General features: G+C 37.7%; 2 protein-coding genes across 2 annotated transcripts in view; one reads left to right on the top strand and one right to left on the bottom strand.

Moving 5' to 3' along the window:
- LIN54 (lin-54 DREAM MuvB core complex component) overlaps positions 1-4,433 on the top strand; it is a 70,140-nt gene extending 65,707 nt beyond the window's left edge. Inside the window, exon 12 of the mRNA XM_049104994.1 lies at positions 4,309-4,433. Within this exon, the coding sequence (XP_048960951.1) occupies positions 4,309-4,354 (46 nt within the window). The 3' untranslated portion in view covers positions 4,355-4,433. The remainder of the gene's footprint in view (positions 1-4,308) is intronic.
- Positions 100-23,717, bottom strand: THAP9 (THAP domain containing 9). The gene is made up of 5 exons (XM_025425983.3): positions 23,578-23,717; positions 17,599-17,794; positions 16,005-16,308; positions 14,697-14,847; positions 100-7,042 (listed from the first exon to the last, which is right to left on the bottom strand). Exons 1-5 carry the CDS (start codon positions 23,655-23,657, stop codon positions 5,065-5,067), a joined length of 2,709 nt encoding a protein of 902 aa, XP_025281768.1. The 5' UTR covers positions 23,658-23,717; the 3' UTR covers positions 100-5,064.
- Positions 23,718-24,174: the final 457 nt, after the last annotated feature.

The raw sequence follows: 24,174 nt of genomic DNA, 5'->3' as shown, positions 1-24,174 counted from the left end.
CAGTAGGGAGAGACTACTGCTTTAGCTTACCTATTCTTTTATGGGGATAACTGACATTTTCTCAGTCTTCTGTAAAATGTGAATAAAAATACCTTTAGAAAAGTTTTCCACTTTTATTGTTCTGTAACACAAATAGCTAAAAAAATAAATACTTGTTATGTAAATGCAGCTTCGAACCAGGACCTCTAGCATCATGTTGCATCCTTTTCCAGCATTTTATGTAGAAATTCCATGGCAGCAACCCAGAGGAGAGGGAAGCTAGAAGCCTTTACTGTTGGGAGTTATTTTCTATTATGTCAATTACTTAGGACTTTGTATGTTTGTGAGGATTTCTTTAACGTAGATTTTGTCATTATCCATAGGCCATATGTGGACTTTTTATGAACCAAGGCTTTTTAAATTAAAATTTTTAAAGTTTTATGAAAGGCATGCTTAGTCTTTACTCAATAGCAGTAAGAAAATAAATATATTCAGGGTAATATTTACTATAAGGCCATAGACTTCAACTCTGTAATTGATTATATTATCAAATGAAATCTGGCAATAGGTAAAAAGAATGCATCATGATCTGGTAGGTTTATCCCAGGAATAAAAGGTCGACTCAACATTTAAAAATAATGAAATTCACTGAATCAAAATACAAAAGAAGTAAAACTATATGATCATCTCAGAAGTTACAGGAAACCTTTTGAATATACTAAAAACTGCTGAATTACAGGCTTTAAAAGGGTGAATATTACAGTATCTAAATTATATCTCAAATGGTTTTCAAAAAAATTGAAAGGTGCGGAAAAACTGACAAAATTCAAGACCCATTTATGATTTAAACACATACACTCTTCAGCAAACCAGGAAGAAAAGGGATCATAAGCTAGAAAAGACCAATTTATCAAAGTCTACAGCTAACATCATATGAATGACGAAGACTGAATGTTTCCTCCTCAAAGACAAGAAGGCACTCTTAGTCAACATTGTGTTGCAGGTCACTGTACAATGAGGGGAGAGCAGGTTGGAAAAGAATGAGAATGTCTACTGGTGGATAATGTGACTGCCTATACAGGAAAGTCATGGTGATCTTTAAAAAAAAAAAAAAAGCTGCTGGAACCAGTGAGTTTAAGCAAAGTCAATATATAAAATTGTATTTTCACATAGTAGCAATGAGCATTTAGAAACAAATTTTACATTACCATTTATAGTAGCACCTCAAAATATGTAATGTAACCAATTTATACAAGATCTTTAGGTGAAATGTAGAACACATTGATAAAATTAAGAGATATACCATGTTCATGGATTGGTATGTTCAATAATATTAAGATCTCATTTCTCCAAATTGGTCTTTAGTTTCCACAAAACTCCAGTCAAAATCCCAGCAGGAGTTTTTGTAAAAATCAACAGCTGATTATAAAATTCATACAGAAAGGTACAGAGTAGCCAAACATTTCTGAATAAAGAACAAAGTTGAAAGACTCCCACCTGGCTTCAAGACTCCTATAAGGCTAATCAGGTTATTGCAGTACTGATGAAGTGTTAGACCTATGGATCAATGGAACAGAACAGAACACCCAGAACTAGACCCAATATATATAGTCAGTTTTTGACAAGAGTTCAAAGGTAATTCAGGGAAGAAAGAAGAATCTTTTTAACAGGGTTGGGAGATACATATGTTGAAATCTGAAGCTCAACTTATACCATAGACCAAAATTAACTGAAAATGGATCATAACCTAAATGTAAAACCTAAAGCTACAAAACACCTAGAAGAAATAATATAAGAAAAATTGTGTGGCCTTGGGTTAGACAAAGATTTCTTAGATACAAAACTAAGTATGACCCCTAAAAGAAAGAAATGGATAAACTGGACTTAACAAAATCAATGTCTTCAGAACACACTAATAAAAAAAGCCATAGATGCAGAAAATATTTGCAAAACACATCAGATCATGCACTTATATCCAGAATATATAATTAACACTCAAAAAACTGACCTTCCAAAATATGGGCAAAAGACTTGAACATACCTTTCACCTAAGGTTATGTGGATGGCAAATAATCTTATGAAAAATGCTCAGCATCATTAGCTGTTAGGAAATTGGAAATGAAAGCCACAATGAAATCTCACTGAACACCTATTAGAATGGCCAATTCAAAACAAAACCCTGGTGACCAAATACTGGGAAGAAAGGAGAGCAAATGAACTTTCTTATACATTCCTGATTAGAATGCAGAGTGGTACAGTCATTTCACAAAACTAGCTCTGGCACTTTGTTATAAAGTACAACATACGCTTACCATATTATCCATGTATGGATATCGCACATTTTTATTTATCCATCAGTTGGACATTTACGCTTTTTCATTTTGTAGCTATAGTGCTATGAAGTTTGTTTACAAGTTTTTAAATGGATGTTTTCATTTATCTTGGGTATATATGCCTGTTAGTAGAACTGCTGGGCAATATGGTAACTCTGCATTTAACTACCCTTTTTAAAGAACTGCCACGCTATTTTCCAAAGCATCTGCATTCCCACCAACAGTGTATGAGGGTTTCAATTTCTTCACATTCTTGTCAACACTTGTTATTGTCTTATATCCATCCCAGTGGGTGTAAAGTGATACCTCATTGTGGTTTTGATTTGCATTTCCCAGATGGTTTATGATGTTGGGTATATATTCATGTGTTTACAGGCCATGGGTAATCTCCTTTGAAGAATGTCTATTTGTGTTCTTTACCCATTTTTCAAATTGGGTTGTCCATCATTGAGTTACAGTAGTTCTTTGTATATTCTGGATACAAGTCCTTTATCAGATAAATTAGTAAAAATTTTCTCCCATTTTGTGAGTTGTCTCTTTCATTGACAGTGTCCTTTGAAGCACAAATTTTTTAATTTTGGTGAAATTTTTGTTGTTTATGTTTTCAGTGTCATATTTAAGAAACTATTGCCTAATCCAAATACCAAGGATTTACTCTTTTTTTTTTTTTTTAAGATTTTATTTATTCATGAGAGACACACACACGCACAGAGAGGCAGAGACACAGGCAGAGGGAGAAGCAGGCTCCACGCAGGGAGTCCTATGTGGGACTTGATCCTGGGACCCCAGGATCACGCCCTGGGCCAAAGGCAGACGCTAAACCGCTGAGCCATCCAGGAGTCCCTACTCTATTTTCTTTTAAGAGTTTTATAGTTTTACCTTTTATAGATAGGTCTTTGACCTATTTAGAGTTAATACTTTTGCATGTGGACATCCAGTTGTTCCAGCACTATTTGCTGAAAAATAGGAAGGATAAATTTCTGAAGAGAATGTTTGTTTTCCCTGAAAAGGACAAAGGTGCTAAGTGGAAAATATAAACTAAATTACCCTAATCAAATATGAATAATTTATTTTAAAAATTCACTGTAAAGCATATCATGTTAAGTAAACCTGATATCAGACTTGAAACACTTTCACTAGGGCAAGAGCAATTAATGGTTCAAGGCAGTGAAGGATATATTTTTGTCTTCCATGTCTGTCCAATTTATCCAGCACTTAAAGAAATAATGCGTAACACTAATTTCTTTAACTACAGAATATATTAGTACAGTAGTACAATGCAAGGGCAAAGAACACAAGACACCTACAGGTATGAACCTAGTTTTAAGTAAAACTCAGGACAAAACTTGGGAATTATATAAGCAATAAGTTAAAAGGTAGTGACTTAACAAATAGGCTTCCTTTAAATAAGATTTATCCAGTGCATCTAAACTAATTCTATTGCAACAAAAACCACAATATCTAGACTTCTCAGCAATAGCTCTTACATAAAATGTAGTACAACTCTGGTTACATCTCAAAACTTAAGCCTTTGAGGTAGAAAAAACCAAATATATCAAAATATACAATTTAAGGGGAATTTCAGTTAATAAAAACTTTCATCTGGTCATTAATCTTTTGCAATTTCAAGTTTTCATATTAACTGTACATGAATATTCACTCAATGATAAAGAGTAAATGTTTTACACACAGAGATGAATCATATGCCTGTTTCTTCTTTTATCCACTTATAACACTCCCCAGATGTTAAAGTACATATACCAATGTTTTTCTATTCATCTTTTCAAGCCTGGGTATGAGAGAATGGAGAAAATTGTCCTTGGTATGTTTCCATCTTCAGATTATTTAAGCTTCTCTAAATTTCTGAAAACACTCATTATTAAATCAAGACAAATATTTTCATAACCATTGTCTCAAATGGTCATCTTTTTCTAATTTATTAATCACCTGGTGTGAATCCCTTATTCATTCAATACTGAAAATACGTCTATTTCAGCCTCCCTGCAAGCATAAGGAGACTTTGGAAGGAGAAGCTGAAATAAGGCTTCTCCTCATTCTTTGATGGGCATCAGGCTCTTCCAGTGGAGTCAAGTAAGTATCCACTCAATTATTCAAAAGTAATATTTTAAAGTCCAAGGACAATGGATTGTGAAAATGATATCACCTATGTACTTCTCAGACTACATTCCCCAGGTTCGCTGCAGCATGCTTCTGTTTTAGGGTAGCCTGGCCAAGGGGTTTTGTGGTCATATTTTATTTTAGCCTAATTTTCAAACCACATCTTAATTTTTATATGTAATAAAGATTATATCCAAGATTTTATAGATATTCTGTCAACATTTTCAGTTTTTTTTCCTGTCAACATTCTCAGAGCTGTAAAACAAAGCTCTTTCAGTCTATTTGTAAAAGTCAATCTTTTAATGACTCTTAGTTGTTATACTCTCTTGTTTTAAGGTAGACTGAACAAGTTCAAAGTAGGTCCCATTATTCAGTCTTATCGTAGTATATTCAAAGGCAGCACCTGTTGGCTAGACTCCTCCTACTGACTTACAGCTTTCTACAATCCAAGTAACTGAAATGCCGCAAACCATACCAAAGTGCAAGATTTTATAATACGCATAATCAGAAATTCTAATAAGTCAGAATTACAAACTTGTCAACTATGGTCAATTTATGAGATACGGTAAGTTGAACTTTAAAATAAATGCTGACCAAGTATTCTTTATAAAAATTTTGAGACATTTTAGGTCCCTCATTTGAATGGATAGCCATCATTACTTAACAAATGCCTGAATTTATTGGTATTAGCAAAACCTGAACATCTGTAATCTTGTAAAGATGACCACTGCTTCTTTGACAAAGTTTTCATTTCAAGTCTTTCTGAATGGTGTTTTAGAGGGTACTGAGCTACATCTTTAGCTCTGATTTTTAAGAAACAGATTATTATATCCTTTAGTAACTTTACAAAGTGATTGATGGCACACACTTCTCCATCAAAGAGATGCTCATCTAAATCTACAAAAAGATAAATATGCCCAGAAAGCTCACACAATATTTTCTGCTGGAGATATAACTCTCTCTGTTTAGGAAGTAGTTCATAGACTGCCATTCTTGAATGGGTTCTTACAATTCGCTCACAAATATTTATGACTTGACAGAGACTTTCTGAAGGGATATGCAAACCGTTCTTCTTTTTGACACATAACAGTGACCCAATTTTAGCAACTTTGAGATCCGAAGCATACAATGCACTGATGCAGTCCTCACAAGTTAAAAGAGCTGATAACTTATTTGCAACATGACTGGCACAACAGGTGAGTTTTCGCCTGTGATCTGACAGATCAAGTAATGCCTCACTGAGAGGACAATTAGACCAGTCTTGGCAAATATCCTCTTTGTGAAAAACAGTCTTTATAACGCTGATACCATACTGACGCTGAACTGTCCAAAGGGCCAAGTCTGTCCTTCGATCAATTGAAATGTCAAGGATGCTTACTTCACTTAGAAAAACTTCGTCTTGTAATCTGTATCTGGTCTCCAAATTATGGTAAGCTTTCTGGAATGCCACACAGGTAGGGTTAGAACTGGTTACTAATACCTGTCTAAGCATCTTCAGAAATAATTCCAGATGGTCTTGACTGAATTTATAAGTCAGAAGATAAGGAAAAGGCATGATTTTAGGGAAAACATAATTCTGGTAGAGCCATTTTAAGCTCTCAGCATTAAGCAAAAATCCCAAGAATCCTAGTTTCCGTTTACCTTTAATTATTTGATTGTTGCTAGCATCCGATAATGTCACAAAGATAGTCTTGGCTTCAATTAATACCCGATTAATTTTACTGTAAGTTTCAGGCAGTAGGGGTCCTTTAAGTCCCTTTCCATAACAGTTCCTACTATTAAAAATGTCAAACAGGTTGTTAACTAAGCGTAAAAAATGGATGGTACCAATACAGTTTTGAAAAGAAGGCAGGCCTAATGACAGCAAGCATTCCAATGCGCTGGCCACGCTGTCACTGAACACTTGGGCTGCACAGTTCATCTTCAGTACATGGTTTTTCAGATTTGCAAGTTTTCTTGGGAGTCTTTCCATATTTGCTAATTCCTGTTCCCCTAGTGCTACTAACTCCACAAGGTGCTGCCAATGTGCTGTGCCATTTATGAATTGAATGCTTTGAAAATTCTGAAATGCATTTCTTATTAATCTGAGTAAGTGGCAAGAATCAAAGAAGTATGCAATCTGTTGACTAGAAGACGAAGGATGCTGAAATGTACACTTCATGTTGTCTCCATCAATATGTATCCCCAATGCTTTTGCCATCTGAACACTGTGAGCTGTAGCATCAGACGTAACAGCCAGAACTGTGATCCCTATGTCACTCAGTTTGCCAATGGTAAGACGCAGCAACTGAGCTTGCAAATATCCGGATGCCCTGTTTACAAAAAAATAACCAAGAGGCGTTCTCCAGTGACCAGAAATACCCACTGCCATTAACAAAATAGTTTCTGAGGCAAGGGGTGTTTCATCAGCATCAAGTATACCAAGGCCAAAGTCCATAAACCCTTGCAAGTGGTGACTGCTGGGGTCCCACTGAAGTTGTTGCTTGAGAGATATGCCTTTTATTATCAGTGAACAATACTGATATAGCTGGTCACCATTCTCTACTCTTCGTTGAAGAAAAGAAAAAATGTTGCTGTTGAAACCTGGACTGGGTTTGCATTTGGATAACCATCTGGAAAATATAAAAAATGAAAAATATAAAATTCAAATGAAGAAATTTTTAAAAAAGGAAAAATACCTTAAATGGTACTAAAGTTGGGGTGCCTGGGTGGCAAATTTGGTTGAATTCGGTGGCTCTTGGTTTGGGCTCAGGTCATGATCTAGTGGTCATGAATCCGGTCCACACCAGACCCTACGTTCAGTGTGGAGTTTGCTTCAGATTCTCTCTCCCTCTTCCTCCTGCTCACTCTCTTTCTCTCAAATGAATAAAATCTTAAAAAAAAAAAAAAAATGGTACTAAAGTATGGCCTCAAATCCTTATAAAAACAAAGCCAAGTATAAGTAGCCAAATTCTACAGAAATTTTCAAGCATGTATTCATATAGTTACCAGAAAATAGTAAAATAATGGGGAAACTGAGAAACAGAGTAGTGAGTAGTATTTCAAGATGCAAACATACCACAAAGCAATTTTCATTGCTCATTTACTTTTTTTTTAAAGTATACCAATTACCCACTTTGTTCTAATTGATGTGTTTAAAATTTAGATCATAAACCAGTCTTACCTGTAAATTCAATGAAATAAAAAAAACTGTTGTAGAGGAAGGAAACTCTGGGAGTATCTAGCACATCTACCCCATTTTACAGGTTAGGAAACTAGGACACAGGAAGAGCTTACGCCACATGGTCCTGGCTGTGCTGCTAGTTCTGTACAAATGTGGAAGCCAGATTTCCTGAGGTCCTGCTAGTGCTTTTCCCACTGCTCCTTGTAGCTTCAAAATTATGCTCTCAGGGACAATTAAGGTGTCTGCATTGGTCTGCCCTACACAAAGTACCTACATTATTACCTTAGGAGTTCTTCTGTAGTGTCCTCAACCCTCCCAGACTCCTGATTATGCACTCCTATTAACCTTAGCATTTGTCTTCAAAATCGTTTTTACACAGTTCTGATTTACTCTTTCTAATTTGTTGTAGGCTCAGGAAAAGCAACAGCCAAGTTTAATCATTGTCTAAAATAAGACTAAATGGATGCTAAAGTAGAGACTGGAGAGTTCACCCTGAGGTCTACTTTTGTAACTCAAGTAACTTTTGGGGTTTTGTTTTTGTTTATTTAAGATTTTTATTTAGAGAAAGAGAGAGTGTTAGCATGAGGTGGGTCAGAGGCAGAGGCAGGGGGAGAAGACGACTCTCCGCTGATCAGGGAGCTCAATGTGGGGCTCAATCCCAGGACCACAGGATCATGATCTGAGCTGAAGGCAGATGCTTCACTGACTGAGCCATCCAGGTACCCTGGGTAGGCGTTAGTATTTCTGATTTTGGGGCTATATTCTAAGGTGCCAAGGTTTCGTCCTGGACAGTCGACCACTATTTAATTTTTTTTTTAAGATTTTATTTATTTATTCATGAGAGACACAGAGGGAGAAGCAGGCTTCATGCAGGAAGTCCAACGTGGGACTTGATCCCAGGTCTCGAGGATCACGCCGTGGGCTGAAGGCGGCTCTAAACCGCTGAGCCACCCAGGCTGCCCGATCACTATTTAATTTAAATGTACCTCTCTAAGTATTTCAGGACAGGGCTTTCCAAATATTTTGCTGTAACCTAAAAGTTCCATAAATGAAATTTACCGTCACTACATGCTATGCACACACACATATATAACATTGTGTATATAATGCCAATTATGACCCACTAAACTGATTTCATTTTTTTTTTTTAAGATTTTGTTTATTTAATCATGAGAGACACACACAGAGAGAGAGGCAGAGACACAGGCAGAGGGAGAAGCAGGCTCCATGCAGGGAGCCTGACGTGGGACTCGATCCCAGGTCTCCAGGATCACTCCCTGGGCCGAAGGCGGGGCACTCAACCACTGAGCCACCCAGGCGTCCCACTAAACTGATTTCAAAATGCACTAATGGGTTTGAAAAACACATTTATAGGATGCAAAAGACATACTTTGACTCTAAGTTGCTTATAACTTATTTAAGAGACAAAAGTATTAATCAAAAAAAATTTAAATATCAATTGGTTGTTTATATTTTAAAATAGTAAAATAATGATGAAACAGGTCAGTGCTACAGCCCACTACTATGTTGAATACCCTTTGCAAAGATGCTTCCAAATTTTAACTTTAAGTTCTTTTTCTTGCATTAGGATTCTCAAATGAACACCAAAGATGCTTACTGTGTTGCATATGGAATCAGTATGTAATGAAAGTATTTCATGCCTCGATGTAAAAGTTTTTAGTTTAAATAGGCTAAGATAAAGTTTATGTTCTTTGAGCTTGATTTCTAAATAGAAATCTAAATAGTATTTTTATGTCCATAGCTATGAGAATGAGGTCTTGAATATCAGGCAGAAAGATATGTGGCCTTGTTTTTAAAGTTTCTATATCTGAAAATGGAAATACTCAAACCAGGTTTGTGACTTAGAACTGTAGAGAAGTGGGATCCCTGGGTGGCGCAGCGGTTTGGCGCCTGCCTTTGGCCCAGGGCACAATCCTGGAGACCCGGGATCGAATCCCACGTCGGGCTGCCGGTGCATGGAGCCTGCTTCTCCCTCTGCCTGTGTCTCTGCCTCTCTCTCTCTCTCTCTCTCTCTGTGACTATCATAAATAAAAAAAATAATAATAATAAAAGATCTAAATCTAAAAAAGAACTATAGAGAAGTGACTGATTTCTGTGTCTAACCTTTCTTCCCTTTTAAAATGAAAATTTTTTTTGATAGTAAAAAAAGGCACACTATTTTTTTAAGAGTAAAACAATACTGAAATGTGCAAATAGTAATAATCACTTTAATATTTCAGGGACATTCTTCCAGATTTCTTTATGTATATATACACACCTAGATACAATTTTTAAAATTTATACTGAATCTTTTTTTTTTTACTTAATAGTAATGTTACAGAAATATTTTTCTGTGTCCTTAACTATTGACTTACAGCATTTTAAATGTGTACATGGTATCCCATAGTATAGTTAAGCCATAAATTACGCTGTTACACTAACCTGTCTTTCAACAGGTTATTTCCATTTTTTAGATAACAGCACTGTAACATGTACTCATGTGCACATATATACACGTACATACTCCTGTCACTTATGCAATTCCTAGGAATAGGATACAAAAGTAAATCTACTTATGCAAGTATTAGAATAAATGGATTCAACTTTTATAAGAAATTAAAAACAAATTTTGGACCTCCAATGCACAGAATTGGATGAATAAATTTAAAATTAATTCACATTCCAATTCTCCTTCACACAATTTTTACCAAAAATTTACATTCTCAACAACATATTTTAAATTAAACAACAGCTTAGTCATGGAGTGATTATAGGGAGTCTACTGGGTGGCTTTAAACTGCCTGGAGAAGAACTGCTGAAGAGCCATGATGCTGAGCTGAATGTTTTTCAAGACTGTTAGCTCTTCCCATAGTCTTGTTTATCTCTGAATCTCTCCTATTACCTTCTCTATTAGAGGGAACTAATTTACTATATTACAATGAATACCTAAATAGAAAGTTAGAGAAAATATAAATATCATACTATAAGTATCATTATTAAAATAAGGAAGGCTGAGGATGTTAGGACATTCTTACAAAAGATATGTGAAAACAAACTACCTTCAAGACCCAAAGAACTGGAATTATCTGAAGCACAGCTCTGGGAAGGTTCTGGACATAAAGAATTTAAGAGAGAACTGAAAAAGATGCAACATCAGAACACAGCAAATTACAGAAGTGGCTGATAGTGGGTAAGAATTAGAGAAAGATACAAGTAGAAATTAGTGAGGGAGGTACCGGTCTGAATCAAAGGTTTTTAAAAATATAAGCCTGGCTTGGTCTGTCATCATCTAATTGTTTATCATATAACTGTCTCTCCATCATCAAAGAGGAAAAACAATGATTCGCATTTTCTCCTTCCCCCCCCAAACTTCTTATGTCTCCTGCCCCAACTCTCAGCTATTATCTTTTTAAGTAAGCTTGCCCAGTGCAGAGCCCAACATGGGGCTTGAACTCACAACCCTGAGATCAAGACATAAGCTGAGATCAAGAGCTGGTCACTTACTCAATGGAACCACCCAGGTGCCCCTCAGCTATTATCTTTCTATCACTAAGAAAATAGAAGCAATCCAATAAAAACTCATTTTCCTACTACCAAATCTGTTAACCTATTGAATATGTATCTCTGCCTTTCTGCCCCTTGTTTGAATGTTTTATAACAAGCATGTATTACTATCATATTAAACAAGGTATTTTAGTTTCAGACAAAGTTCCAAAAGAAATAATAACTTTTTGAGTACTAAAGTTGTACTAAATAGGGACACCAGGTGGCTCAGTCGGTTAGGCATCTGCCTTCAGCTCAGGTCATGATCCCAGGGTCCTGGGATTGAGTCCCAAGTTGGGCTCCCTGCTCCCTGGGGAACCTGCTTCTCCCTCTCCCTCTGCCGGCCGCTCACCCTGCTTGTGCGCCGGCATGCTCTCTCTCTCATCAAATAAATAAAATCTAAAAAAATAAAATTGTACTAAGATAATGTCATAGCAAAGGTTATAAAACGCAAAATGACTTGAAAAGAGAAAAGATCAGTGTGAGCTGGAATTGCCAGAGAATATTTAATCCAGAAGTTGATGTAGAACTATAGGAAATGAAACATCTCACATAAACCACAGTGCAAAATCAGGAATCAGTGGTTTTTAAAATCGGTGAAGAGAGAACTTGACTAAAAAAGGCATAGAAGGGGGAGATACCAATATAGTGTCTATAAAAACATCTCCTGCCTAGCAGAAAGCATACATTTAAAAATAAGAATAACATCTGGTCTAAAAAGCACAATCATATTATGGAAGAGCATGAATAAGCCTATACACAAATGTTCAACTCAATATATTAAATGGCCATTACAACCAAAAAACGGGAGCAATATAAATAAATGTCCAACAGTTGGAGAATGCTGTGGTTAAGTAGAGTACAACTACCTGATACTATGCAGTTATTAAAGATCGTACTATGTAAAAAAACTAATAAATTTAAGCACAGAAGAATAACTGGAAGAAAATTCCCTAAATGTTAATAATAATTGTTTACATATAACAATTGGTAGAAGGATTAATGAATTTTCCTTCTTTTTTTCTCTCATTTCTATTTTTTATTAGTATTATTTTAATAGTATGTGGAGGAAAATTATTATTTAAAAAGAGTATAATACACAGCATGATGACTACAGTTAATACTGTACCGTATATTTGTTTTTTGTTTGTTTTGTTTTTTTACTTATTTATGAGAGACACACAGAGAGAGAGGCAAAGACACAGGCACAGGGAGAAGCAGGCTCCATGCAGGAAGCCTGATGTGGGACTCGATCCCAGGACCCTGGGATCACGACCTAAGCCAAAGGCAGACGCTGAAACCACTGACCCACCCACAGGTCCCCATATCATATATTTGAAAGTTGCCAAGAGAATAGGTCTTGAAAGTTCTCATTACAAGAAAAAAGCTATTTTAATTTTGTGTGTGATGAATGTTAACTAGCCTTAGTGTGGTGATCATTTTGCAACATATACAAATACTAAATAATTGTTATACACTTAAAACTAGAATAGTGTTATATGTTAATTACATGATCTCGCAGAGTTTCTCCAGCTCAGAGCCCCTCTGAGTCTGTTTTAAAATTGAAGCAGTAAGAAACCAAGAGGCATGTTCCAGGACAGGGGACTGCTGTCCTTCCCCGCTGGCCTCCGCCTTATCTACACTGAATTAAATGGAACACTGTTCTTTAGACAGCAACTTGAGGTCCACTGCATTTCCTCCTTACATCTATTTGAAATGCTAAGTGACTGTTGAGGCATTTTTTTTTTCTTTCCACAAATATTTACCAAGGGACCATAGAGCATGCTCCAGGTACCATGCAGGATCCGTATAAGAAAGTAGCATAACAGAATCAGACACAGACCTCAGACTGAGGCAGCTCCTGGTCCAGTGGGAAAACAGTGTTTTAAGAACTATGATTCAGGGATGTGTGGGTGGCTCAGCAGTTGAGCGCCTGCCTTCAGCCCAGGGCATGGTCCTGAAGTGCCAGGATCGAGTCCCTGCACTGGGCTCCCTACAGGGAGCCTGCTTCTTCCTCTGCCTATGTCTCTGCCTCTCTGTGTCTCTCATGAATAAATAAATAAAATCTTAAAAAAAAAATAAAAGTACTATGATTCAGTTCTGTATCATTTGTATGAGAAGAGTACTTACTGCAGGCCAAGCTTCTGATAGGATGTCATATCTAATTTGAGTCTGAAGACTAGAGTAATCACCAGGACCAACAGATAGAAAGAGAGAGAGAGAGAATGGGTACAGGAACAGTAAGTCCCTGAGGCAAGAAGCAGCAATTGAACATAGAATGCTAGAGGGGAAAGAGGGAGGCAAAAGATGAGCCCTGGAGCCCAGCAGGGCCCACATCATGGGAAGTTCAGAAAACCATAGGAAGGAATTAGCCTATAGGCTGTGGGCAATGAGGAGGTTTACGTATTAGGAAAGTGACTATTATGGTTGAATTTTGTCCCTCAAAAAGACATACTGGAGTCCTAAGCCCCAGCACCTCAGAATGTGACCTTATTTGGAGATATGGTCTTTACAGAGATAATCAAGTTAAAATTAGGTCATTAAGGTGAATCCTAATCCTACATGAGTGGCCCTCATAAAAAGAAGAAATTTGGGCACAGAAGCACACATATATAAAGGAAGATGATGTAAGGAGACACAGGAAAAAAGACCACCAACTACAAATTAAGTCAAGAAGAGAGGAATGGAACAGACTCTCCCTCACAGCCCTCAGAAGGAACCAACCCTGCTGACACCTTGATTTTGTGGACTTGTAACCTCCAGAACTCTGAGACAATAGATTTCCGTCATTTTTAAGCCCAATTGATCAATATTAAAAAGCATCTGTAAAACCAGTGATAAGAAAAATAGTAAAAGTTGAGTGTTACTTTCATAAAACATTACTGCAAAGCCACTGCGTTATCTGCTTTACACTAAGAGAATTATAAATATATCTATGTACTTTAATGACAAATCCTACAAAATTATTTACCAAAATCTCCTCCCAGAACCTGCCACGGGCATCAACTTATAGAGCTTACAAAAATGCAGCTTTTTGTGCTTAGTCTCAAACCAATGGTGTCAATCTAGAACTGTTCTAGATTTTCTAGGATAGTCCAATATTAAAACTACTGAAGTGGGCAGCCCGGGTTGCGCAGCGGTTTGGCACCGCCTGCAGCCTGGGGTGTGATCCTGGAGACCCGGGATCAAGTCCCACATCGGGCTCCCTGCATGGAACCTGCTTCTCTCTCTCCCTCTCCCTCTGCCTGTGTCTCTGCCTCTCTCTGTGTCAATAAATAAATAAAATCTTTAAAACTACTAAAGTATATTAGAATCCGGATTTTTTTTTTAATCACCCAGTGTCTCTGCCACCTGGAGGATGCAAAAAAGTTGTCAAAGTATTTGCCTTCAGTTGTTGGTGAAAATATTGCTGCTGTGATAATATGCAAGTACCACCTAAAAGCTTCTAAAAAGAGAAAATGGACTAATAAGAGTTTGAGTATGAATAGCCTTAACACATAAAATGCAATAAAATAATAAAATACTAATTTTCTTTAACATCTAAAAAGTAATTCACTTACGTCCTGAGGATGGAAGAATGAGGCAGCTTGAGAATCTTTCTTACATAATCATAGACTTTGCTACTGCACAAGTAGAGTGTACATGCAAATTGTTTCATTTCTGTGGAGTACTCAGCTGTTTCTCTCCAGTTATACAACTCCCACTTAAAATCTGTTAAAATAAATTTATTTATTCTTTGTGATGAAGAGTGTGTACAGTAACATTTTCAGGTATAGATCACAGCATTTGGATATAAATGCAATGGGCATCCAAATCCAAATCCAATCACAGTTTAACTAAGTTTGTTCAATGGTTAATATCCAATCATAGAGCCTCCTGACTAGTTCATCCTGTTCATCTTGAATCATTTCACTCAAAAGAGGGAAGAAAAAAAGTTTCAACCTGAATCACTGTGTTTTACTATTCACTGGCAGCCTAAGTGGAGAATTTTAGAGGAAGAGGGAAGAAAATGAAATAAGTGGATAAAATTAAAGTCTCTGGATTATGAGCACATTTATTTATTTTGTTCCCTGATTACCATTTATTTGAGGGGTGAAAATGAGACACAAGAAACATTTCTGAGGATGGGATGCTATTCAGATTGAATAGACAATCTTCCCTACCTTGAAGGAAAAAAAAAAATCCTCTTTCCTGTTGGGGATTCCTGTTTATTATGTCTGTTTTCCCCTACTGGAAAAACACAAAATATTCTCCTCCTTTGGTGATACCTATTCTTTTCTAGAAATAAGACATACTTTTTTTTTTTTTTCAACCAGAACGTAAATCCAAAATCTCTACTGCTTTCATCAAAGAGTAAGTTGGAAAGATTTATTTTGTCCCTCTTCTTTGTTCACAAAGAAGAGTAGGTAGTTTTCCAATGGACATATCTGTCTTCTATAGAACATTTTAGAAAATAATATGGAGATTCATAGAATTTTCAAGCTCAATGAGAACTGGTGAAATTATCTGGTTCAACTCTGCTGCAAAAACACTTTAGTGATAAATTACATAGCAGTTAAAACTGCTTATAAAGAATTTGCAGTAAAATGAATAAGTGCTTTATAAAAACTGCAAAGTATAGTATATGGTATCAACCATATTATCTCATCTCTGGGTAGCAGGATTATGCTTAACTTTTATCATTTGTATATTTCTTCGTTTTTCCTATAATAAACCACATTACTTTTAAAGCTGGAAATACATAAAAGGATTTTGGCAATTCCTTTCTTTTTTGCTTACCCTGAGACTTCATGTTTCAATGAAGAGCACGTTTTCATAAGCAGTAGCAGAGTAAATACTTTATGATATTTTGGAAAAGGGGAACATACCTGAAAACTGTGCTCGTAGCAGACACTCTGTTTCTTCAGAAAGTAGTTTCTCTTCTACAAGTGCGTCAATTAATCGTAAGCCCTTTCTCTTCTTGATCATCCTATAGTTTTTTACAGAGACCAGTCTTTTTTTGGATACCTGGAGCATCTGTTGCACCTCGGCCAGTTTCTCTGCACCTATTGTCAGAGGTCTCTTTAAACTGTAGTTATGGTCCTCAGTAGCAATCTCTTGTGAATTATCAGGAAGTGGCTGTTTTAGGATTTTCTGTCTTGCTTTACCTTTAAGGTGTACACCCTGAAGAACCTGCAATAGAAACATCAAATTCAGGTTATTTTTGAAATTATCACACAGAAAACTGTCTATAAAAATACCACTAAATGCAAAACACTCACCTGGTTGCTTGGGAGAGTTAATTATGAAAGAAAAAAGTCATAATCTCTGATTTTTGCCAATGTATTTAAAGGAAAATGTGAAAGAAGTTTTTTGGTTTTTTTTTTCATCTCTACAGAAATAGTAACCTGATGCTGAAAGTTAACACGATGCTGAAAGTGTCTGAAATGGTAATGGTAACAACAGAAAGGTGGCAATTTGGGAAGGCTTCGTGGTAATGAGTTTTGAATAGTTTTTTAAAGGAGCAATCACATGACTTATTTTTGCAAAAAGGCAGGCATAGTAGACAGAGCACGGGCTTTGGAATTAAGACTGAACTGGGTTTGAATCCTGACTTCCTCATTTAGTAGCTGTCACTAAATCCATCAGCTCCTCATTTGTAAAATGTGGATAATAATACAGAGTTGTTTTAAGGATAAAATAAGATGACTTATGTAAATCTCCTGGCACAATGGCCTGGACCACTGTAGGTCTCAATAAATAATGACTATTATTGATTTTACACAAAAGCATGAAAGCAAGTCAATTTATCAGATATACAGTAGTTTGAAAGAATTTGAGAAAAGAATACAGTAGTTTGAAAAGAGAATTCAGAGCAGTTAGAAATGCACGCATCAGGATGGAAGAGGTAGATGACTACAGCCTGTGCAGACGTGATGAGCCATGTACAAGAAGGTGGCCAAGAGATAAAAGGAGAACACGGAAACAGAAGAAATCTCAGGATGTAACACCAATACTGGTGACTGACTCACAGAAAGCCCTCTCTTTTCCATATATACCTCTCTATATGGATGCTAATAATTAGGTATATTTTTGGTCAAGGTCAGTAACATCACTGGGAGGAGCCCCCAAAAAGGTGTAATTTCTAGGTATTCTGGAACCTGTCTTACACAGCCTGAATTCTAAGGTATCTACTAGTTGATTCTTGCAATCAGTTTAGTAATCTTTATTGTGTGTCTTGACAATTATTTGCATTTTATATACCTAATTTTTTTTACAAAATTCCAATATTCCATGTAGATTTTTTAAAAAAATGAAAAATGAGTTTTCTAAGCATTTAAAATCTATTATTGGATTTATTTTAAGAATTTTAAGACTTAGGATTTCTTCTTAAATCTCTGTAAATTCTAGCTCTAATGTGAGGTATCTTGGTTTTTAAAGGCTCTGTAGAATTTAATTCTGTATGTACCTAGAGTTAAGTACCTTGTATAGAGAAACAGAAGGCACAGCTCCTTTTTTCAGCTTTCTTCTTATGCCATATGACTCAAAGTCACTTTCTTGAAAATGTTTGGAACATAGTATAGCACCTGGTCCTGGGATCCAAATCTTTTTGCTTCTGGGGTCCACACGATTAACAGCCCTGATCCATTTTGAGCGCTGTATGGTATCAGTTGGAAATCTACAGCAATCATATTAAAGTTCCATTAACATGAAATTATAGTAATACTACAGTATTTATTACATAAATCCATTTATTTAACTGCTTTATATAAACATCAAGTCTAGTTAAACTTACTTAATTTGATTTCATTTTTTTCAAAGTTCTTTGATTTTTTTTTAATCCAAGAGTTCTGATTTCATTTGCTTCAATTTGTACAAGGGCAATTCTCATATTAAGTATCCTACCACACTTTGTCTTCACTGCCTACACTTAACAGAATCTAAAGCAGATTCTGACATAGTCTTTAAACTATGTCCCTGGATTCTTTGCTCCTCCTCCTCTTAAAAGATGGAGCTGACTCTCCCCTTGAGTGTGGGCTAGAGATAGTGATTTGTTTCTAAGAAATAAAAAAAGCAGGAGTGGCAATGGGCAATAGACTAGATAATAAAAGCACTTGTTCCCTCTATCGAATGATTTTTCTCTGAGCAGAGCTTCTCTGCCATGTCATAAGCAGTCCTATAGAGATATAGGTCTACTTGGCAAGAAACAGGCTTCCAGTCAAAGGCTATGTTGAGTGAGCTTTCTGAAAGCACACCCTTCAGTCTCATCAAATGTTCAGAAGATTCTAGTATCGGCTAACATTTTACTGCAATCTTATGAGACACCCTTTAACACCCAGTTAATCCGCTCCTGAATTCCTACCCTCAGAATTTGTGAGATAACATTTCCACTGCATTTTTTAAAAAATTTGTCACTAAGCAGTAGAAAAACAAGTACATTTCCCATACTTGATTTTCCTCTCTTGTTTTGAAAGGCACCACTTTTTCCTAGCCTTGAATATAAAAATTACCTTGTATTTCTCTATTTTTAAGCCCATACTACTATGTTTAGAAATTGGGGAGAAAAAAAACTTACAAAATTAATATAATGAAACTCACAAAACTACTCTTTCTGCGCCCTCCTTCCTTGATTTATCTCGGGGACAGACCTAGGTAGCTGTGTGATTTATATATATATATATATATATATATATATATATATATATATATATATTTTTTTTTTTTTTTTTTTTTTTTTTACTTAGGTTTTAAGGTATATAATTGTTAGAAACTGAAACTAGTGAAAATTTTAAATTTCTCAACTCATTGTTAGGGAAATAATGTAGCAGTAAGGTAAAACACAATTTTGAGATGTTCTCTCAATCACCTTGAGAAAAAACACTGAATTGGAAAACCTGTATTTAAGCTTCAATTACCTTTTATCAGCCACATGGTATAGATACATTTCTCAATCTTTGAGCCCCCTCACAGGGTTGTTAAGAGTGTACAAGGCAGCAAATCCATTCAAAACCTTTTGTAAACGGTAAAGTACTACCTGGAATTTGTGCTTTCCTAGGAAACACTTCCACTTTCAGGACTTTCATTTTATTGTTCCAGAAAGATGATGCTACTTGATCAAGAGGAAATTATTTTTCTCATAAGGGTGAGGCAAATCCATCTCTTTTCACAGAGTTCTTTTCTTAACTAATGGCACATGTTAATGAGGCATCTTTTCCAGAGTCGGGGTGTAGTCTCTAACTATGGTAAAGGACAGTAAAAAGGTGGCTAGTCCACCAAGTTATATCATATAGCCTGATCCTCAGATGCAGTTTCCCACCTGGCATGCCTGCTGACCACAGCCATCAATCCCCTTAGTCCATGGAATGGCCTGGGCCACCTGGAGCCCTTGAAGTACAGTCCCAAATAGCTTTGTTAGTTTGCCCCAAAGTATTAAATATTTCCTATGTGTAAAACATTAAAGGGTTGGGATAATAGTGTAGTCTAACCAGCATGACTAATTTGAATTCTGAACAAAATTATATTGGTAATAAGAATTGACGCTACTTTTAAAGCATTCACCTTGAGCCATATATATATGTTTAAAGTTTATTTAAGTAATTTCGACACCCAACGTAGGTGGGTGGCTCAAATTCACAATCCGAAATCAAGAGCTGCCCACTCTTCCAACTGAGCTAGCCAGGCACCCAGGTGTGTGTTTTGAAAACTTAGTTTTAGTCTTACAAAAGTTCTGCACAAAAGGTTTTTATCCTTTCAAAAAGATGAAACCAAGACCAGAGCTAAGCATAGCTACCACTAAATAGTACTTGAAATTGGAATTCATGTCTCCCTATTCTAAAGCCACCTCTGGCAAAAGAAAAGTCCCAAACCAATCATCATCTCATGTATAGAATAATGAATTCGGTAAATCAATACAGAATCCATTTTCTCTCTCCCATTGACTATGCCTTTTTTACACTGCTGGCAGAAATGTATCTTTGGCTCCCTGCATATATTTTCCAGAAAACTGGCTAACAAAATCCTTTCTACGGTGGTAATCTCTGAGGAGAGAGAGAAAGAATTGAGGGGTAACACTTGAACTATATCTGTAACTTAATTCTCTTTTAAGGGGAAAAAGAAAAAAACTGAAACAAAGCAAAATGTTAGCATCTGCTTAATTCTTCTGATGGGTACATAGGCGTTTGTTATGTATTATTTTTTGCCTGCTAGTATGCTTGAAATGTTTCATAATTAAAAGTCTAAAAATAGAATCCATTACAATTCAGGTAAAAACGCTTCCAAATTATCATACATATAGTTCTTTGGTTATGAAATAAATTGTTCCATTTCTTTACACCAACAAAAAGAGAATGACTCAAAGTGCCACTTTACTTGCCAGTCCCACTTAATATTCAACCATTTATGTGTACCAGTATTCTCATAACAACAGTTTCCACACCTTTAGTCATTTCGACTCATGCGTTTCAGCCACAGCCCCTTGCCTGTGTCCTTGCAATGTAACTCTTGTATTCGGACTTGGAATGCTGGGGGAGGCTTCTGAAGAGATAATACTGGAACAAGAACTGAACAGGAATTTGCCATGCAGAGAGTGGCCACTCCAAGCAGATACAGTAACACAAAGATATAAAATAACTACTTGGATCTTACTGGTTCATAAAGCATTAAAAAATAAGTTAATTTGGAGGCTGGAGAGGGTTAAAGGAGAGCGTAGAGGTAGCTGGTACTTGGTACAGATGGGCTGGAGGGATAGCTAGAGGCCAGATGATAATAGATCTTGTATGCTGTAGTATGTTTAGGATCCATCCCTCCGGTCAGTGGCCTCCAGAGGAATATGCACTCATCTACTGAGATTTGAAGAAATTAGATTTTTATAATTTTTTTGCCATCCTTTAATTTTTGTGTTCCATAGTATATATTAGTACGTCGCTTCATGTATGTAACTTATAAATCGCCGTGCATATATCAGGGACATGTACTCAAATTTCTTTGTGGAGAGGGTTCTGTCATCAGTAAGTTTGAAGATGATGTCTTTGGGCAATGTTAAGTTGACAAATGTTGACAAATACTACCTTGTGCTAGGACTAACACCATAGTATTCTAACTCATCTTCTTCTCATTTCTCCTACCTTCTTTACAACTTCCTAGGTATAGGAAGACAAAGATGATTCCCTCCCATTCATACATAAGGACATGTGTTTCATTCAGCACAGAAATATAGAGGGAATGTAATTCCAGTTTTGGAAGAGAGGTATAGGAGGAAAGGCTTTGCAGAGGAGCTTGGACTGTATTTCATGCATTGAAAAGCCCAGATTAAAATCCTTCCTTTAGGGATCCCTGGGTGGCTCAGCGGTTGAGCGCCTCCCTTCCGCTCAGGATGTAGTTCGGGATCGAGTCCCACACGGGGCTCCCTGTGAGGAGCCTGCTTCTCCCTCTATGTCTCTGCCTCTCTGTGTATCTCACGAATAAATAAATAAATCTTAAAAAAACAAATCCTTCCTTCAGGGAACTAGCATAAAATTTGCATTTTTAGAAAAATCATTTCCAGGAATCAGGACAATGGAATGAATGGGGAATCAATCAGACTGAAAGACTCACAGCAGACTCTTGTAATAATTGCATCACCTTCCTTTCTTAAAATTAAGCAGGTCTTATTTTGGTCCTCAATAAGTAAAATAAATAAAAGCAGTATAAGAACTCCTCCTCATTTAAGAATCTAAGAAGGCACAGGAAAAGGAAAAGCAGGGTAGCAAAAAAATTGAAAAAAAAATTAGAGAAAAAGGAAATAAGCTGGGACAGAGTGTCAATAAAGCCAATGGAGGTTAAAGTTTCATGGGGTAGTCGATACAACTAAAAGTTAAAGACGTCAAGAGAAGGGTTTAGAAGTGCTCGCTTAGATTTGGCAGGATTACCGGTGACCCTTTGTTAGTGCATTAGAGCAGTAGTGACAGATATCTGGCAACAATAAGTTGAAAAGTCAATAGGACTTAGGTAAATAGGTTATGTTCCTGTTTTGAGGAGCCTGGCTACAGAGGGAAGGAGCCGTAGGCTAGCGCAGAGGAGTACAGAAGCTCGAGTTTGTGTGTCTGTTTAGAAATGAAAGTAATGTGAGCGTGCTCACTGTCTTAGGCAAGTAATCAGTAGCTGGAGCAGTTTATTAAAATAAAGAGAAGAGGAACAGGGATGCCTGGGTGGCTCAGAGGTTGAGCGTCTGCTTTGGGCTGAGGGTGAGATCCCGGGGTCTGGGGATTGAGTCCCACCCACCTCGGGCTCCCTGCGATGAATCTGCCTTCTCCCTCTGCCTGTGTCTCTGCCTCTCTGTGTGCGTGTGTGTGTGTGTCTCTCTCATGAACAAATAAGTTATTTTTTTAAAAAAAGAGAACAGGAACATATTAGTTGGGGGAGGGAATCCCAAAGGAGAAAAAGATACAATCACAACAGCTTAAGTGGAGGAGGAATCAACTCTATTTAAAAACAAAACAAAAAAAAAAAAAAACCAATGACTACAAAAGGCCTACCACACCTAGTAGAAACTCCTTAACCTTTTCTTTGTAAATGTCTTTAAACTATTTTCCACTCCTCTATCAGGTATCTCTGTGCTTCCCACGCCTTTACGTTTTCCCATGCTGTTCCTATTGAGTGCTATCTTCCTCCTGCTCCCGAAAAAGCTCAGGGTCCACTTCAAATACCACCTGTCCCATAAAACTCTTTTTGATTTTCCCATAAAAGTCCCTTGGCAATGGTTTTAACTCTCTTCATCTCCTATCACTTTAGTAGACTACTTTTTTCAAGTACATTTTTGTGAGAACGTCTTACCCGCTTTCTTACTTCCCACCGCGCCTTGAACTTTGATTTGAATGACATATATACGTATTACGAACACACACGGACACCACAGAAGTACTACGCAGACGTGGGTTCAAATGAGACTGGTCTGAAAATCGGTCCCACACTTAAGCCAAATGAGAACTTCCCTGCCACGACGAGATCCAGCCAGAACGGGACCCGCCTCCTAGAGCTCAGCCACTACTACTGAATAACCTGCAATGACGGGCGTTCTGGTGAAAACTCATCTACGCTCACGCTCACGCTCACGAGCAAGCCGCACAGTCTGAGGGAACCGAACACCTTCCGCAGCTCTCCCCAAATGCCCTCCCTTCCCGTCTCCTCACGTTAAATGAGAAGACGACCGAAAGGAAGGAAGCACGACTCGCTTTCGAATAACCCTCGCTAAAAGCCACCAGGCAACCGGCAGGCAACGAGAAAGAATCAGCCACTTAGACGCAAACCCTACGCGGGAAGAGCAAGAAACACCCGAACTCTCCAACTTCCCACGTTCCTTTCCCCCACGCTACGCACGTCACGTCACGTCACGTCAACGGCGCGACGCGCGCCCGGCCCCGCCCCACCCCGGCCTACTGCCCGCCTGGCTGCGCCGGGAGTTAGCCGGAGGCTGCTCTCACGCACTGGTGAAAGGAGAGGCCGCGCTCCCGGCTCAGCACGGTGTCCCGGGTGCTGCAGCCCACTGCCGAGCAACTTCGGGTCATCTTCTTGCTACGTGGGGCTCCACTGTGGGTGTGCCTGCGACAGCATTAATCGCGACAAGTTTAGCTCCGCCCGTGGACTCGGCGGCTACGACCTTTATTTGTCGGAAAAGGCGGGTTCTTAAGGCGCAAGACTCCTACCCTCCCTCTTCGTGGGCGCTGCGCTTGACGCCGTAGCCAATCACGGGCCACGTCGCGTCGCCGCAGCCAATCGGAAAAGCGGGGGCTCGAAGACGAGCGCTTGACGGCTCCTCCCTCTGGGGTCGAGGGTGGTGAGTGGGGTTTAGTCGCTGATGGGCTCCTTTTCCTCCCGTTTCAACCCGGTCTGGCTACATCCGATGCCATCGGGATTCTCGTGAGGCCGAACTTGAGGACGCAAAGCGGAGAGGCGGCAGCGACGTTGAGGCGAAGCCAGCGGCACGCGCTTAGGTCTCCGGTGCGAATTCTGAAAGTGACGACGATATGGCTGGAGGAAGAGTTGGGACGGAGAGGGATAATAAACGCGGTGCCGTAGGAATAG

This window comes from Canis lupus, chromosome 32, assembly GCF_003254725.2.
Source record: "Canis lupus dingo isolate Sandy chromosome 32, ASM325472v2, whole genome shotgun sequence".
In the NCBI taxonomy this organism is placed as follows: Eukaryota; Metazoa; Chordata; class Mammalia; order Carnivora; family Canidae; genus Canis; species Canis lupus.
Note: the sequence above shows the minus strand (reverse complement) of the source record. Positions and strands in the feature narration are given on the sequence as shown.

What these genes read in the sequence shown, in the direction of transcription:
- THAP9 (XM_025425983.3), bottom strand. Translation starts at nt 23,657, where the DNA reads ATGACCCGAAGTTGCTCGGCAGTGGGCTGCAGCACCCGGGACACCGTG. An exon ending in CGCGGCCTCTCCTTTCACCA is followed by an intron (nt 17,795 to 23,577) that starts GTGCGTGAGAGC and finishes TGATTGCTGTAG; the next exon opens with ATTTCCAACTGATACCATAC. An exon ending in CATTCTTCCATCCTCAGGAC is followed by an intron (nt 7,043 to 14,696) that starts GTAAGTGAATTA and finishes TATATTTTCCAG; the next exon opens with ATGGTTATCCAAATGCAAAC.